Source organism: Tenrec ecaudatus, chromosome 5, assembly GCF_050624435.1.
Source record: "Tenrec ecaudatus isolate mTenEca1 chromosome 5, mTenEca1.hap1, whole genome shotgun sequence".
NCBI classification, from domain to species: Eukaryota; Metazoa; Chordata; class Mammalia; order Afrosoricida; family Tenrecidae; genus Tenrec; species Tenrec ecaudatus.
This window is the reverse complement of record NC_134534.1, coordinates 68,116,933-68,132,449: the sequence shown is the minus strand read 5'-3', so window position 1 is coordinate 68,132,449 and position 15,517 is coordinate 68,116,933. Positions and strand designations below refer to the sequence as shown.

The 15,517-nt window shown below is 43.0% G+C and overlaps 1 protein-coding gene across 1 annotated transcript in view; it reads right to left on the bottom strand.

Annotated features, from left to right (window-relative positions):
- LACTB2 (lactamase beta 2) overlaps window positions 1-15,517 on the bottom strand; it is a 51,185-nt gene that overhangs the window by 16,466 nt on the left and 19,202 nt on the right. The window contains exon 3 of the mRNA XM_075549585.1: window positions 12,354-12,480. Within this exon, the coding sequence (XP_075405700.1) occupies window positions 12,354-12,480 (127 nt within the window). The remainder of the gene's footprint in view (window positions 1-12,353; window positions 12,481-15,517) is intronic.

The window sequence follows — 15,517 nt, the reverse complement described above, 5'->3', positions numbered from 1 at the left end:
CCCCAACTACTAAGTGTACACCTGTCCCTCCCCACAGAAGAATTTATTTCAAAGGACTGCACTGAATCTACAGCTCTGAAAGAGGGACATAGCTGATCGGAGCACACAGGTGCAGATGAAGGGGGAGGAGGAGAGAGTGGAGCACATCTTGGCCCAATAGGCCATGAGGTCAATGGTCCCAATTAGAGCAGCCAGTCAACAGAGAGGACCACATGGCCGGCCCCACTATGAGATATGATGCCCCTCACTGACCCATAGCCCGATAGGGGACAACACCAGAGACACAGTGTGGGAACTACACCCAATCGGATCCTGCCACACTGAGGCAAAACATTAAGTGGGTACAACAGAATAGCAAGGGATTGGAGTGGCGAGGTCCCCAGTGAATGCTGAAGGTGGACTTTGGAGCCAGAGCGTGGTGCCCCAACAGACTCCTAAAGGCCAACAAACAATCCTTGAACTAACTAGAAGCTTTTCTTTCTTGTGTTTTTTTTGGTCATTGGTTTGTTTTTGTAGTTGTTTTGTTGTAAATTGTTGCTTGGTTTTGCTCTGTCTTGTTTTTGTGCATGTTATTATCTCCGCATGTCTGTCTAAATAAGATAGGCTGGATGAATAATTGGAGGAAAAAACAACGGGACTGAAAGTTCCGAGGAGACATGGGAGAGGGGGAGGTGGGGGGAAAGGTAGTGGTGTTAACAAACCCAGGGACAAGGGAACAACAAGTGATCCAAATCGGTGGTGAGGAGGGTGTGGGGGGCATGGTTGGGCATTATCAAGGGTAATGTAATTAAGAGGAATTGCTGAAACCCTGGTGGGGACTGAGCATGATAGTGGGACAGGAGGGAAGTAAGGGGAAATAGAGGAAATAGCTGGGAGGCAAAGGGCATTTTTAGAGGTTTAGATAAAGACATGTACATATGCAAATATATATATGAGGATGGGGAAATAGATCTATGTGCATATATTTATAAGTTTAGTATTAAGGTAGCAGAGGGACATTGGACCTCCACTCAAGTACCCCCTCAATGCAAGAATACTTACTTCTACTGAATTGGCATTCTATGATGCTCACCTTCCCAACACAACTGCTGAAGACAAAGAGGGTGAACAACCAAATGTGAAGAAAGCTGATGGTGCCCAGCTATCAAAAGATATAGCATCTGTGGTCTTAAAGGCTTGAAGGTAAACAAGCGGCCATCTAGCTCAGAAGCAACAAAGCCCACATGGAAGAAGCACAGCAGCCTGTGTGATCACGAGGTGCCACAGGGATCAGTTATCAGGCATCAAAGAACAAAATCATACCATTCTGTGCTCACCTCCCTGATACGACCGCTGAAGACAAATGGGTGCATAAGCAAATGTGGCAAAGAAAGCGATGGTGGCCGGATAACAAAAGATATATGTCTGGGGTCTTAAAGTCTTGAAGGTAAATAAGCGGCCATCTAGCTCAGAAGCAACAAAGCCCACATGGAAGAAGCACACCAGCCTGTGCAATCATGAGTTGCTAAAGGGATCAGGTATCAGGCATCATGGGAACAAAAAATCTTATCATAGTGAATGAGGGGGGTAGTGTGGAGTGGAGACCCAAAGCCCATTTGTAGGTCACTGGACATCCCCTTACAGAAGAGTCTTGGGGAGGAGATGAGCTAGTCAGGGTGCAATGTAGCAACGATGAAAAAGACAACTTTCCTCTAGTTCCTAAATGCTTCCCCCCCCCCACTATCATGATGCCAATTCTACCTTACAAATCTGGCTAGACCAGAGCATGTACACTGGCACAGATGGGACCTGGAAACACAGGGAATCCAGGGCGGATGATCCCTTCAGGTCCAGTGGTGTGAGTGGCGACACTGGGAGGATACAGGGCGTGCGGGTTGCAAAGGGGGAACTGATTTCAAGGATCTACATGTTACCTCCTCCCTGGGGGACTGACAACAGACAAGTGGGTGAAGGGAGACGTGGGACAGAACAAGATAAGACAAAATAATAATTTATAAATTATCAAGGGTTCATGAGGGAGGGGGGAGGGAGAAAGGAGGAGAAAAAAATGAGGAGCTGATGCCAGGGGCTTGGGTGGAGAGCAAATGTTTTGAGACTGATGAGGGCAACAAATGTACAAATGTGCTTTACACAAGTGATGTATGTATGGATTGTGATAAAAGTTGTATGAGCCCTGTATTGGACAGGGTTCTCTAGAGAGACAAACCAGATTGCTAGTAATTATATATAAATATATTTATAAAGATAGATATATAATTCAAGAAATAAACCATTAAATAATATACAGATAGATAATACAATAAATTGACAGTTAAATTATAAAGCAGTGAGACACTAGCAGTCCTTCAAGTTTTGAGAGCTGCCAGGTGCCAGTCCCCTTCTGTAGAGAGAGCTGGGCTATATATACCCAGGCAACAAACAGCAAGGCAGGTCCCCAACTGTCATCAACTGTCAGGCCCCAGCTCCAGAGATGAACATTCCAATCGTGTGGTTAAAGGGACCTCAACTTACAGCGACACAGTCCACAGGCTAGGCATCCCACAAGTAGTGTACCCCTTTAAACTGAGGCACAGAACAACCAAGGTGAGGCTCACCGAGCCATTTATCCCTCCGCCCTTCAGTTAATCCTACTTGTGTTTATCGGCCAGGCTGGCACAATAAACTATAGCAAGCCCCTAATAAAATGATTAAAAAAAAATAAAAGAACTAGAGGAATACTCCTTAGCTGGTTCGTTTCTTTCTGTGAAGGGATGTTCAATTGTCTGTAGATGGGCTTTGGGTCTCTATTTCGACCCCCCTCATTCACATCAAAATGGTTGTTTGTTTTGGGTGTTCTGATACCTGATATTGTTGACACCTCATGATCACATAGACTGGTGTTTCCCATCTGCTTCCCAGCTAGATGGCTGCTTGTTTATCTTCAAACCTTTAAGACCCCAGTTGCTATATTTTTTGATAGCTGGTCACCATCAGCTTTCTTCACCACATTTGCTTATGCATCCACTTTGTCTCCAGTGATAGTGCTGGGTCACTTTAGAGAACTCATTATCATTTTATGATAGAGAAGATTATAAATCGTCCTTCTGGGTATAAGGTAATTAATTCTATAGACAGTGTCATTAATTTATCCAATTGTATACAATTTAAAACAATGTTGAGATAATGAAATCATACAAGTATAGTCTGGCTGTTAATTGCAATCCATGAATTGTTGGCTTGTGCAGATTAAACTGTTAAATGACTGAGCACTATTTACACAAACAATGGAGGTTGGAGATAAGGTAAAAGTACTTAGTGGAGATAAAATTACTAAGAACCCCACCAACATTTTTATTCCAAAGAACATACTTTGTATGTATGTTTATATTATAAAAACAAAATTGATATTTTATACCTGATTTGAAAATTTTCCCTGTAAGATGTCATACTTTCCCTCTAGCCTTATTTTTTTTCTAAAATGTGATGGTTTGTGTGGTTACACAGTATTCCATTGTATCAATGAATCATAATTCATTTACTTTCCCAGTGTTGGACATTAATGTTCACTTGTGCTCCATTAACAACATTGATGTGAATGTCCTTAAAATACTGTTGGTATTTCCTCTAGTTCCTAAATGCTTCTTCCCCACCCCACCATCAGATCCCAATTCTCCCTTGCAAGTCTGGCTAGACCAGAGGATGTACACTGGTACAGATGGGAACTGGAAACAGGGAATTCCGGGCAGATGACACATGAAGATAAAAGTTCAAGCTTTGTCACTTCTGGTCAGGTGGCATTTTCTTTGTCATTTTGTTTTTTCCTAGTTATTTGCAAGCCATGTGTACTTAAACTAGATATACTGAGTGGGCAAACAATTTAACCTGCAGGCCTCACTATTAGTGTGTCTTTGAAACATGGATGTGTGTTCAAGAGGTTTCCGGGAAATTTAAGGACAAGTTGTAAAGTTTTAATATAGTAGTTGGCACACAGTTACACACTCAATAAAGGGTAAATATTTAATTTTAGTAGTGGCCATTAAAAAGTTTCCTGCGGATTGTTCTGAACTTTTATGATGACGTGTCACGGTAGGAGTTTATGTCGAGGGGCCTTTCAGTGGACATTCAGTCTAGAACATGTGTCCTCAGGTCCAGAACATTTTCTGAAATTGTTAATTTTTTCTCTATCATGTATTTTTTTCTTCATTTACGATAACTCCTTTTGTTTTAGAAATCCTTCTCTAACTTTACCCTTTTAACTCCAATTTTCCATCTTTTATTATACTTTTTGGGAGACCTCTAATAACTTTAGCTTCTAAGTTGTGAGGTGCTTAGCAATTTGGTCTTTGCTATACCTTAGGCTAATGAAATAGGAGCTGACCAGACCCAGAGAGACAACATGGAGGCCTGTTGCTAACTAAGTCTCACAAGGCCTCATTGAGCTAAGAGGAAAAAGGAATGTCAAGGAAAGTCCAGAAAGGCTTTGAGATTTCATAGTTACAGTATTAGAAAAGAGATAAAAATGGAATGTTGCTTAACTTTGAACTTAGAATAGAAATTCAGCCAAACCTTAGTATAAAAAAAAGCAAATCAAAACTGGCATTTTTAAACATGAAACTTCTCACAAATATACTCTTCTCAGGAAGCCGTTGGAGATCTCAAAACTCAGTGTCACAGAGTTGACTTTGACTCACAGGACCCTATAGCACAGAGAAGACCTGCCCCCGGGGATATCTGAGAGTGCAACTCTTTCTGGGACTGGAAAGCCCTATCGTTCGACCTTGTGGATGGCAGCCCACCTTGTAAGCAGTATGCCTCCAGGACCCGCAGGGAGTCAGTGGGAGCATGTAAATAAGGTATAGAGATCGCTAACTCAGGGACTGGTCACTTTGGTCATCCTGCTGGGTATGAGTGAGCTGTCTCAAAGGCAGGGCAGGGTATCCTGTGACCATTAGGAAAAAGAAGTGATCAGAATGCCTAAGGTGGGGGAGACAGCAGGATAGAGATCATGACACAGAGCTGAGGAGCAGCACTGAGACTGTGTAGGAGAGAAGGCAAAGGAACAGTGCCCAGACCATGAGGCAGAGGAGCGGGCTTCCTGGCCCACAGAACACGGCCGAGGCTTCGGGATTAAGGGGTTTCTTAGGGAAACTAGCAGGTTATAAGAGGAGCTTAATGGCTTAGTGGTTGTGCTGGGCTGTAAACCATAAGGTCAGCAGTTTGAAATCACCAAGCACTCCTCGAGAGAAAAAAATGAGGCTTTCTACTCTTGAAAAGAGTTAGTCTTGGAAACGTACAGGGGGCAGTTCTGCTCTGTCCTATGGTCACTATGAGTCATCATTGACTTGATGGCAGTGAGTTAACAGGTTACAAAATGGTACCTTGTTTGCAGGGATCTCTCTCTCATCACCCTTTCCCATAGCAGAGACAAGCAAGTTATCCTTTTGTAAGCTGCTAGCTTTCCTAATACGCATCAGGAATTGTAAGCACTGTCTGCTAGCTGTGTGTGAGTGCCGTGGGAATGGACGGTTGATGTGTGACTAAAGGACGGCGGGTGAAGGCTTGTCTGGCCACTGCCTGTGAGCAATTGGCCTTGGGCTGGTGGAGAGTTGGGTTCTCCTCCCTTCCAAAGTAGGTCAGATGTGGGCCCCATGGCATTTTCCCGATGCTCCAGTGGCGAGGGATTAAACAGTTATTACTGAACCTCTGTTTTTGGTTTGATTTAACCTGGTGTGAATATTAATAAAAGTATTCAATGTTATATAAAATAACTGTAAGAGGTATATTATTTTGAGCAACCACAAAAATACATGTGTGGGTGTGTATCGTATCTGATGAATAGTCTTATGATCAGACAGAACCCACCATAACAAACAGAACACAATCCCTTTTCCAAAAAGTTTATGAAAATCCATTTGGAGAACCATTCCCTTCCGGAGCCTCCATTCTGTGTGCTTACAATATTCTTTGTATTGTTTCTTTCCTGCATCTCCCACCCTACCTCCCCACAAGAGTGAGTCCTGATTTTCTTTTCTGTTTGCCAGGCTGGGGGAAATGGGATTTTTAAAATTCCAAAACAAAACTCACAGCTATTAAGTCAAGTTTCCAGTCACCTGGATAGCCAATAGGAGCCCTGTGGTGTGGTGGATTGTGCACTGGGCTCCTATCCCCAAGGCCAGTGGTTTCAAACCACAGGAGAATGATGAGGCTTTCTACTCCTGTAAAGAATTACAGTTTCGGACACTCCCTTACAGAAGGGCTGTGGGAGGAGATGACCCAGATGAGCCAGTCAGGGTGCAGGTAGCAACAATGAAACATACAACTTTCCTCTAGTTCTTAAATACTTCCTCACCCCCTCTCCCCCCTATCATGATCCCAATTCTACCTGACAAATCTGGCTAAACCAGAGGATACACACTGGTTTCCAGATAGGAACTGGAAACACAGGGAACCCAGGACAGATGATCCCTTCAGGGCCAGTGCTGAGAGTGGTGATACCAGGAGGGTGGAGGGAAGGTGGGGTAGAATGAGGGAATCAATTACAGGGATCTACATATAACCCCCTGCCTAGGGGATGGACAACAGAAAAGTGGGTGAAGAGAGACGTTGGACAGTGTACAAAATAAGATTTTGTCGGATATGACAAAATAATAATCATTTATAAATACTCAAGGGTTCATGAGGGAGGGGGCGGTAGGGAGAGAGGGGGAAAATGAGGAGCTGATATCAAGGGCTCAAGTAGAAAGCAAATGTTTTGAGAATGCTATGTTAACAAATGTACAAATGTGCTTGATACATGGATGTATATATGGATTGTGATAATTGTTGTACGAGCCCCCGATAAAATGATTAAAAACAAAAAGAGTTACAGTTTCAAAGAACCACAGGGGCAGTTCTACCCTGGTCTACAGGGTCCACTATGAGCCAGAATCAACTTGATGGAAGATAATTTGGTTGGTTAATGGTTTAATTTGTATAAAAACGATGTTAAGATTCACCTCACATAGGCAAAGGCAGGAAAGGAAAGGCTATCAGAAGCACTGATAGAGATGAGAGGAACTGGAGCTGTGGGCGTCCTATTCGTCAGGTAGAGAATTGGGTTGAAGTAGACTTTATAAGCATATCTCTTAGAATATTTTGGTCAATAAATGCTGTCAGATTGATATTTCTCTTTGAAGAATGAAAACTTAGTTCTTGAAGGTTGTACTGAAATCAATTATTAGAAAAACTTCTTTCTTACTGAAGGGCTCTATATCTGCCTCTCGTTGTGCCTCTGTTGTGTTTATTTATTTTTCTTCAGGTTTGCAATCGCCAAGGTCAGCTGAACTTGAGTACTTAGGAGCTTAGGCGGGCGGCCTTTACCCTTCTATCTGTAGCATTTTTGCTTAATAATGATTCTTCATATTAACATTTAAAACAATTGGCTTTAATTGATCTTACAAACATGAAAAGTGAAGCCATGGTCGTAAGTCAAATGATTTATTTGGGGTTCAACATAATTAGAATTTATTTTGAGAAGGGATTACTTGCTAGTAACTAAAATTGAAAAGTATTGTCTGCTTTCATTGATTCTTCTTGTTGGTTTTCTCAACAATTTTTCTTTAATTTTCCTGCTGTTGAGAATCTACAATGTACAACACACAGCAATCTGCATGTACCATTGGGCACGTGTCCTGTTTAGTCACACTGGCGGCATTCTTTGAATTGGGCAACCATTCCCACCGTCCTTCCCCCGCTGCTCCTCCCTCACTCATACGAACTCACTGTGCTGACAGGGTTCTAGATCATCTTTCAAGTTGTCTTGCCATTTTATCCCATATACTTAATTCCCAAGGAGTGTAATGCTCAAAGTTGATCTTGTTTTAGTAATCAAGCCAAACTATTATTATTATTTGAATATGTAAAAGTTTTAAAACATACCAAACAGGGACACCAGGTCACACCACATGGACAGGAACAGCCTTCAAGGAGCTCCAGATCTCAGAAGGGCACAGGAGTCCACAGAGAGGGCTTTGAAGGAATCCTGAGTTTATGGTTCGCTTCACTATCTGCTTGTTTCACCCACTCTGGCTCCCCTTGCTGCCCTTCCTCTGCCAGGGCTCTGGCCTGCCTTCAGCAGAGCTTCAATCAACATGACAGTCTAACCTTTGGGAGATTTGCTAGGGGACCAGGAACTCCTGGAATCAACCATAGGCCTCATTCAGGGTCACTGCGGGGTGAGGACAGGGTCTGGGACCTAACATTCGGCCAATGTTCGGCTATTAGGTCATAATGGGTAATATTGAACCTACGAGTGTTCTGGGCCAGACACCTGTTCTGGGCTATTCCCAATATTCCCGACTGGACATAATCTCTTGGGTTATGGACACAAGAAAAAACACTTGGATGTATCTAAAAGCCACATGGCCTATAAGCGGGAACTATCCCAGGAGAAATGAGAGTTCCCTTAGCTGGAATAAAGCACCCAGAAGTCCAAAGAACATGGGCAGGGGAGGGCGTTTCCAGAAAGGTGGGTGCCTGGACAGCCCAGCCTATAGAAACAGAATAGGCAGAGGCAGGAACTCTACATAGTTTGAAAAGACAACACTTCTTCACTGGGAACAGGTGTGAGTTGGAAAAACTAGTAGTTGCCGGTTTTCCCCAGCAGCCCAGGCTGGCATAGGATGCAGTCTGCTCCCATGACCTGTGGTTTCTGCACCGCTGCGCTCTGCCAGGCCTGGTGGTGGGGGCATATGTGGTTCTAAGATGACTTTTGGGATATTTCGGTTTAAGGTTTGAAGATAATCTCAGGGTAATAGCGTCAGGGGTTCATCTACCTCCCCTCCATGGTTCTAGGAACTCTGGAAAACTTGAAATTCAGTTCTTTACCACCCACCCCACCCCTGCTCCCCATCTTCTGGTTAGGAATGTTCTATAGAATCTTTGACCAAAATGTTCAGAAGTGGTAGCTGGGCAGCATCCAGTTCTTGTGGTCTCATGGCAAAGGAGACATTTGTCCTTGGAGCCCATCTGCAACACAGTTCATGTCCTCCTCCTATTTATGACAGGCGTCTGTCTCTGTTGCTCCAGGCAAAGAGAGAGCAACTGCTGTGCCCTGGATGGTTGTTTGCAGGTTTTCAGGGCCCGCAAGCACTGAACAACAAGTCAAGAAGTGGTACCGAAGCACCAACTAACTGGAGTGCTCCATATAACTATGATCTGAAACCTCCAACCAAGGAACAACCCCCGGAAGTTTTGAATTTACGTAAATAGCCTCAGCAACTATGATCAAGGGAGAAAAGATGGACATTGTCCAGGATTTTGTCTGGTTTGAATTCACCAATCAATACTCATGGAAGTAGCAACCAAGAGATCAAAAGACATATTGCATTGGATTAATCTGCGGCACAGGACCTCTTTAGAATGTTTGAAAAGTAAGGATGTTACTGTGAAGACGGACTAAGGTGTACCTGTGACTTGAGCCATGATATTTTCTTTTTTTCAAAAACATTTTATTAGGGGCTCATACAACTCTTATCACAATCCACACCTATACATACATCAATTGTATAAAGCACATCTGTACATTCTTTGCCCTAATCATTTTCTTTTATTTTCCCCTTTTCTTTTTTTTACATTTTATTAGGGGCTCATACAATTCTTATCACAATCCATACATATACATACACCAATTGTATAAAGCACATCCGCACATTCCCTGCCCCAATCATTCTCAAAGCATTTGCTCTCCACTTAAGCCCTTTGCATCAGGTCCTCTTTTTTTTTCCCCCTCCCTCCCCAAGCCATGATATTTTCTTCTTTTTTTTTTTTAATTTTTTTTTGCCATGATATTTTCAATTGTCTACTATGCATGTGAAAATTGGACACCGAATAAGGAAGACCGGGAAGAACTGATGTACTTGAATTGTGGTGCTGGCGAAGAATATTGAAAGTACGATGGTTTTGTAAAAGGACAAACAAATGGACTTGGAAGAAGTCCTGCTCCTTAGAGGAAAGGACGGCGAGACTTCACTGCACAGACTTTGGACATGTCAGGAGAGACCAGTCCCTGGAGACGGACAGCATGCTTGGTAAAGTAGGGGGGAGCGAAAGAGAGGAAGGTCCTCAAGGAGATGGATGGACACAGTGGCTGCAACACTGGGATCAAGCACAGGAATAATTGCGAGCAGGGCGCAGGACCGGGCTGTGTTCTGCTGTACATAGGGTCCCCATGGGTTGTAACAGACTCAATTGCACCTAACAACACCCTTCCCCATTCTACATTTCAGGATCCCATTTCTTTCCAACCAGTGCTTTCACTTTAACATCAGATACCTTTCTAGGCCGAGAATTAAGTTGGCATCGTAATTCAGCCACTTGCATGGTCAGTGTATGGTAAGACTGGGCCTGGTTTTCAGCAGTATCAGTTCTGTTACTAGAAGAGATAAGGCTTTCTTTAATGGCACAAGTGGATGGAAGCTTTGAGGCCTTTATTCCGCATTTGAGCTGGGTGTTCCAAGCTCTAAGTTCACCTTTCCTCTGCTAGTGTGTGTACTGCAAGTAGTACCAACCAATCAGCTTCCTTTTTTTTTTTTCAGTTTAGTTCAACTCACTTTTTTTTTTAACAATTTATTGGGGCTCATACAATTCTTATCACAGTTCATACATATACATACATCAATTGTATAAAGCACATCTGTACAGTCTTTGCCCTAATCATTTTTTTCTCCTCTTTTCTTTTTTTACATTTTATTAGGGACTCATACAACTCTTATCACAATCCATACATATACATACATCAATTGTATAAAGCACATCCATACATTCCCTGCCCCAATCATTCTCAAGGCATTTGCTCTCCACTTAAGCCCCTTGCATCAGGTCCTCTTTTTTTTTCCCCTCCCTCCCCTTTCCCCACTCCCTCATGTGCCCTTGGTAATTTATACATCGTTATTTTGTCATATCTTGCCCTATCCGGAGTCTCCCTTCCCCACCTTCTCTGCTGTCCTTCCCAATCAGCTTTCTTATACTTCTCATCTTGGCAAAATTGTGGAAAGATCTCAAACACATGATAACCCACAGCCTCACTTCCCACCGACACTTCCAACTATTGGTGGTACTATTTGGGGTACTAGCTTTGACACTTCACATCATGGATTAATTGTTCCCTCTTTACTAGGAGTGACAGAATTATCTGTACCCACAGAGACAAAGCGGAGTTCTCAATGACTTTAAAACTTAAGTAGACTTGAGAACCAATTCATAAAACTCAACGTGTTTAACGGTTTTGTTTCTCACAGTGGTTCTCAACCTTCCTAATGCTGTGACCCTTTAATACAGTTCTCAGGTTGTGGTGACCCCTGCGACCAACCATAAAATTATTTTTGTTGCTACTTCATAACTAATTTTGCTATGGTTACGAATTGGGCCACCCCAATGAAAGGGTCGCTTGACCCCCAAAGGGGTCGCGACCCACAGGTTGCGAACCGCTGCTCTAGTACCAAATGTGTTGGGTTGAGTTTTCTACAGAAGCAAGCCAGTGATGCTTATATGTATTTACATTAAAAAATGGCTTGCGCAATAATAGAAGTAGTTAAGTGCAATCCAGTTCAAGTCTGTAGGTTAGATGCAGCTGGAAGTCTCTCTGGAGTAGGGTGGCTGTGGGAGCCGACCAATAGGAAACAGGATAAGGAAGCATGAGGGCACAGGGTGGCAGATGCAGAGGTAAAAGAATCTGAGGTCAGTGGAATAATCCAAGATCAGCAGTCCACTGATGACTGAGATTGGAAGGCAGCGCCACAGGAAACCGACAAACTCTCTCCTTCACCCCTGGCAACTAATAACAAACTTCATTCTGTCAACATTTCCCCCTTTTCATTTTTACATAAATGAGGCCATGCTTTTATCCTTTTGTGACTGACGTATTCCATTCAGCATAATGTCTTTCACCTCTATGCATACTGTAGCACGCATGGGTCAAGACTTTACTTCTAATGGCCAGGTAGTATTCCACTGTATGGACCACATTTTGTTTACCCTCCAGGGGATGGGCGTTCAGGCGGCTTCCACTCTGTGGCTATTGCAAATGATGCTGCAATGAACACTGGGGGCCAGTCTCTTCTGGAGTCTCAGTGTTCAAGTGTTTGGGGCCAAATTTTAAAAATAGATAGATTCTCATAATTTACTTTAACTAGGACATTTTAAAACAAAACTTAAAGATTTTGTTTCCTTTTTTTTTTCAAGGTGCACATTTTTTTTCCGAGAGTAATTATCAAATTTCTTTTGTATCTTTTCTGAGATGTTGTTCACATAGGTGAGCAAATATGCATGAATTTCTCCCCCCGCCCCTTTTATACCCATACTTCCTTTCACTGCACGGCTAAAGAACATTTATTTACCTTAGAGTGGCTCCCTCAGTCTTAATCAAATCTCCATCTTTCAGATAAACATACTGATGCTTGCCATCTCCTATAATTTCTTCTTTGGGCGGATTACGTGGAAGTTTTTTAATGCAATATGCAGCACCTAGTCACAAAAGGTAAAATATATTGTTACACTTTAAGTGATACTTCAGCCTCTTAAAAGGTCAACTTTTAGGAAAGGACTGCAAATACTGTACTTTAAATTATTGAGATAATAATGTAAAATGGTATAGATTATATCAGCATATTTCTGGAATGGTACCTTTTTTATAAATCATTTTAAGAGCTCTTACAGCTCTTATAACATCCCACACACCAATTGTATCAAGCATATTTCGACATATGTTGCCGCCATCATTTTCTAAACATTTACTTTCGATTTGAGCTCTTAGTATCAGCTCCTCTTTATTCCCTCCCCAGCCCCCTCCCACCCTCGTGAGGGTGACTGTTTCTTAAGGAGTCCTGGGTGGTGCGGTGGGTTTCCCTATGGCGCTGCTACGGGAAAGACTGCAGTGCAAACTCGCCAGCTGGTCCGGGGAGAACTGCGAGGCCTCCTGCACCAGAGTGACCGGCTGTGAAAGCACACGGGCGGCCGCCACACCGCGCCCGACACGGCTGCACGGAGTCGGAGTGGGCTCCATGCAGTGGGTCTGGCTTAAACAGCAACCAAAAAGGATTTCTGACATGTCAACAGAAGCACTCTTTATCCTCTCATTCTCTTCTGTTGCTAACTTCTTTCTAGTTGATCCCAGCTGATGGTGATCCCACATGCAGCCGAGGAGAATGCTCCGTGGGTGCTTTTGGCCAAAACCTCAGCAGAGAACCGGGCTTTCCTTCCACAGTGCCGCTGAGTGGGCTCAAACGTGCCAGCCTCCAGGTTAGCACGCAAGCACAGACCATGGGCATTACCCGGGGACTTCCTTTCACGCCCCTTGAGAGCCATCTGAGCTTTGCTGTTGAGCCTCTCCTATTTTATATTACACACTATAAATCAGCTTTCCTCAGAATTTCAGCTAGCTTTGCCATCAAGCAGGTGTTGAAGGGACAGTGATAGGGAAACTTGGGAATTTTCTCTATCTAGGAACCTAAAAATAGTAAATTAAGTCCCAGTGAATAGTATGTTGATGGATACATGAGTGATGCATGTTGTTCGATCCTGTCCAGTCAGTTTTCACCTTGAACTCACCTTACGTGAGTTTTTTTTTAATTTAAAATTTTTAACCATTTTATTAGGGGCTCTTTCAACTCTTATAATAATCCATTGTGTCAAGCACAATTTTACATTTGTTGCCATCATTTTTTTTGCAAAACATTTTCTTTCTACTTGAGCCCTTGGTATCAGCTCAGCATCTTCCCCCCCTCCCTCTCAAACCCTTGATAATTTATCAATTATTATTTTTTCATGTCTTACACTGACCAATGTCTCCTTTCACCCACTTTTCTGTTGTCTGTCCCCCTGGGAGGAGTTTATATGTCGGTCATTGTGATCAGTTACCCCTTTCTCTTCCCAGCTTCCCCCACCCTCCTGGTATCGCTACTCTCAATATTGGTCCTGAGGGGTTTATCTGTCCTGGATTCCCTGTGTTTCCAGCTCTGATCTGTTTCCATGTACATGCTCGATGTGACAGTTTAGCATGGCTTCATAACTTTCCTGAGTTGTAATCACATGGAAGTGATCGCCAGGTCTTTCTACCTTGGAGCCACTGCATGACTCAGAACCACCAACCTTTCGCTGAGGAGCCCAGTGCTTATCCATTTGAGTCACCAGGGTTCCTCCAGTGATGTACAGTGACATCAAACGCACGTACACACTGTTATAGTCAGGAAAATAACTAAAAGACAGCAAACAAAGAATTATCCTTTGTACCATTTGCTGAGTACTACATGAAAAGTTCAGGAATCCTGGTGGTATATGGCTACAATTTGGGCTCCTAACCCCAAGGTCAGCTGCTCTGAGGGAGACAGACTGGGCTTTCTACTCCTGTAAAGAGTTATAGTCTTGGAAACTTACAGGGGCAGTTCTACCCTGTCCTACAGGGTCACTATAAGTCAATATGGATGCGATGGCAGTGCGCTTTGGAAGTGAACAGTTCAGCTAATCAAAGGGAGAAGAGTTCAGAAAAAAAGGTATGAAAAATCAGAAAAATTTGAGCAGGATTCACAAATATGCTATATCCTTCAATGGGACTTAAATGATGAGCAAGATGGAAAGGTACAGCGGAAAAACTCAAGAGGTACGGGAGGGTAACAATGAGTCAAGGTATGGACATGAGCATGGTCTTGACCAGTGGTTCTCAACCTTCCTAATGCCGTGGCCTTTTAATATAATGCCTCAGGTTGTGGTGACCCTCAACCATACAATTATTTTCATTGCTACTTTATCACTGTGATTTTGCTACTGTTATGAATCGGGTGACCACTGTGAAAGGGTCATTCGACCTACAGGTTGAGAACCACTGGTCCAGTGGGACAATGTTAACTACTAACTTGTCTAGCACAAAATTCTAGCTGGGAAGCCTAGAAATAATGCTGTACAGGTAAGGTGAGCTCAGATCAGAGGGCCTTAGATTGCTTTTCAGAGACCACGGAATTAAGCGTCATGGTATAAGTGGCTACTGCTCTGCGAGATACCAAGTGAGTGCTAACAGATCAGTCACTGTGAAAGCTGTCGGTGGGGAGACTGGAGGCCCACCGGGAGGGGGGACTGCAATCAACTAGCTAGAATATTTGAGGTCAGGTGTTAGCCTTAGAAATATGGAGGGAGGAAAAAGACATTTCAAAGAAAAATTGAAAAGGCATAGACTTCTGGCTGGAATGAAGGATACAGGGGCTAAACCTTAAAAATAAACATAAAACAAAACAACAGTGACCACCATCAACTCTCTCCAACTCCAAATGCCATTGCTTTGTATCGTAGAGGCTGTAGCAAAACACAACGTGCTCTCAGGGAACTGACACTACAGAGCTGTTTTAATTATTCATTACAGAAGGTTTTGCTTTTAATCTGCATAACTGAACTTCATAACTGAACTTCAGAAAACAAGTGGAGGTATCATGTTTCCTTCAAAAGAAATCACAATGATCTGAAGATGACAAAATGAATCTCATACTATGAAATAATCGTCAGTTTTGAAGATTAT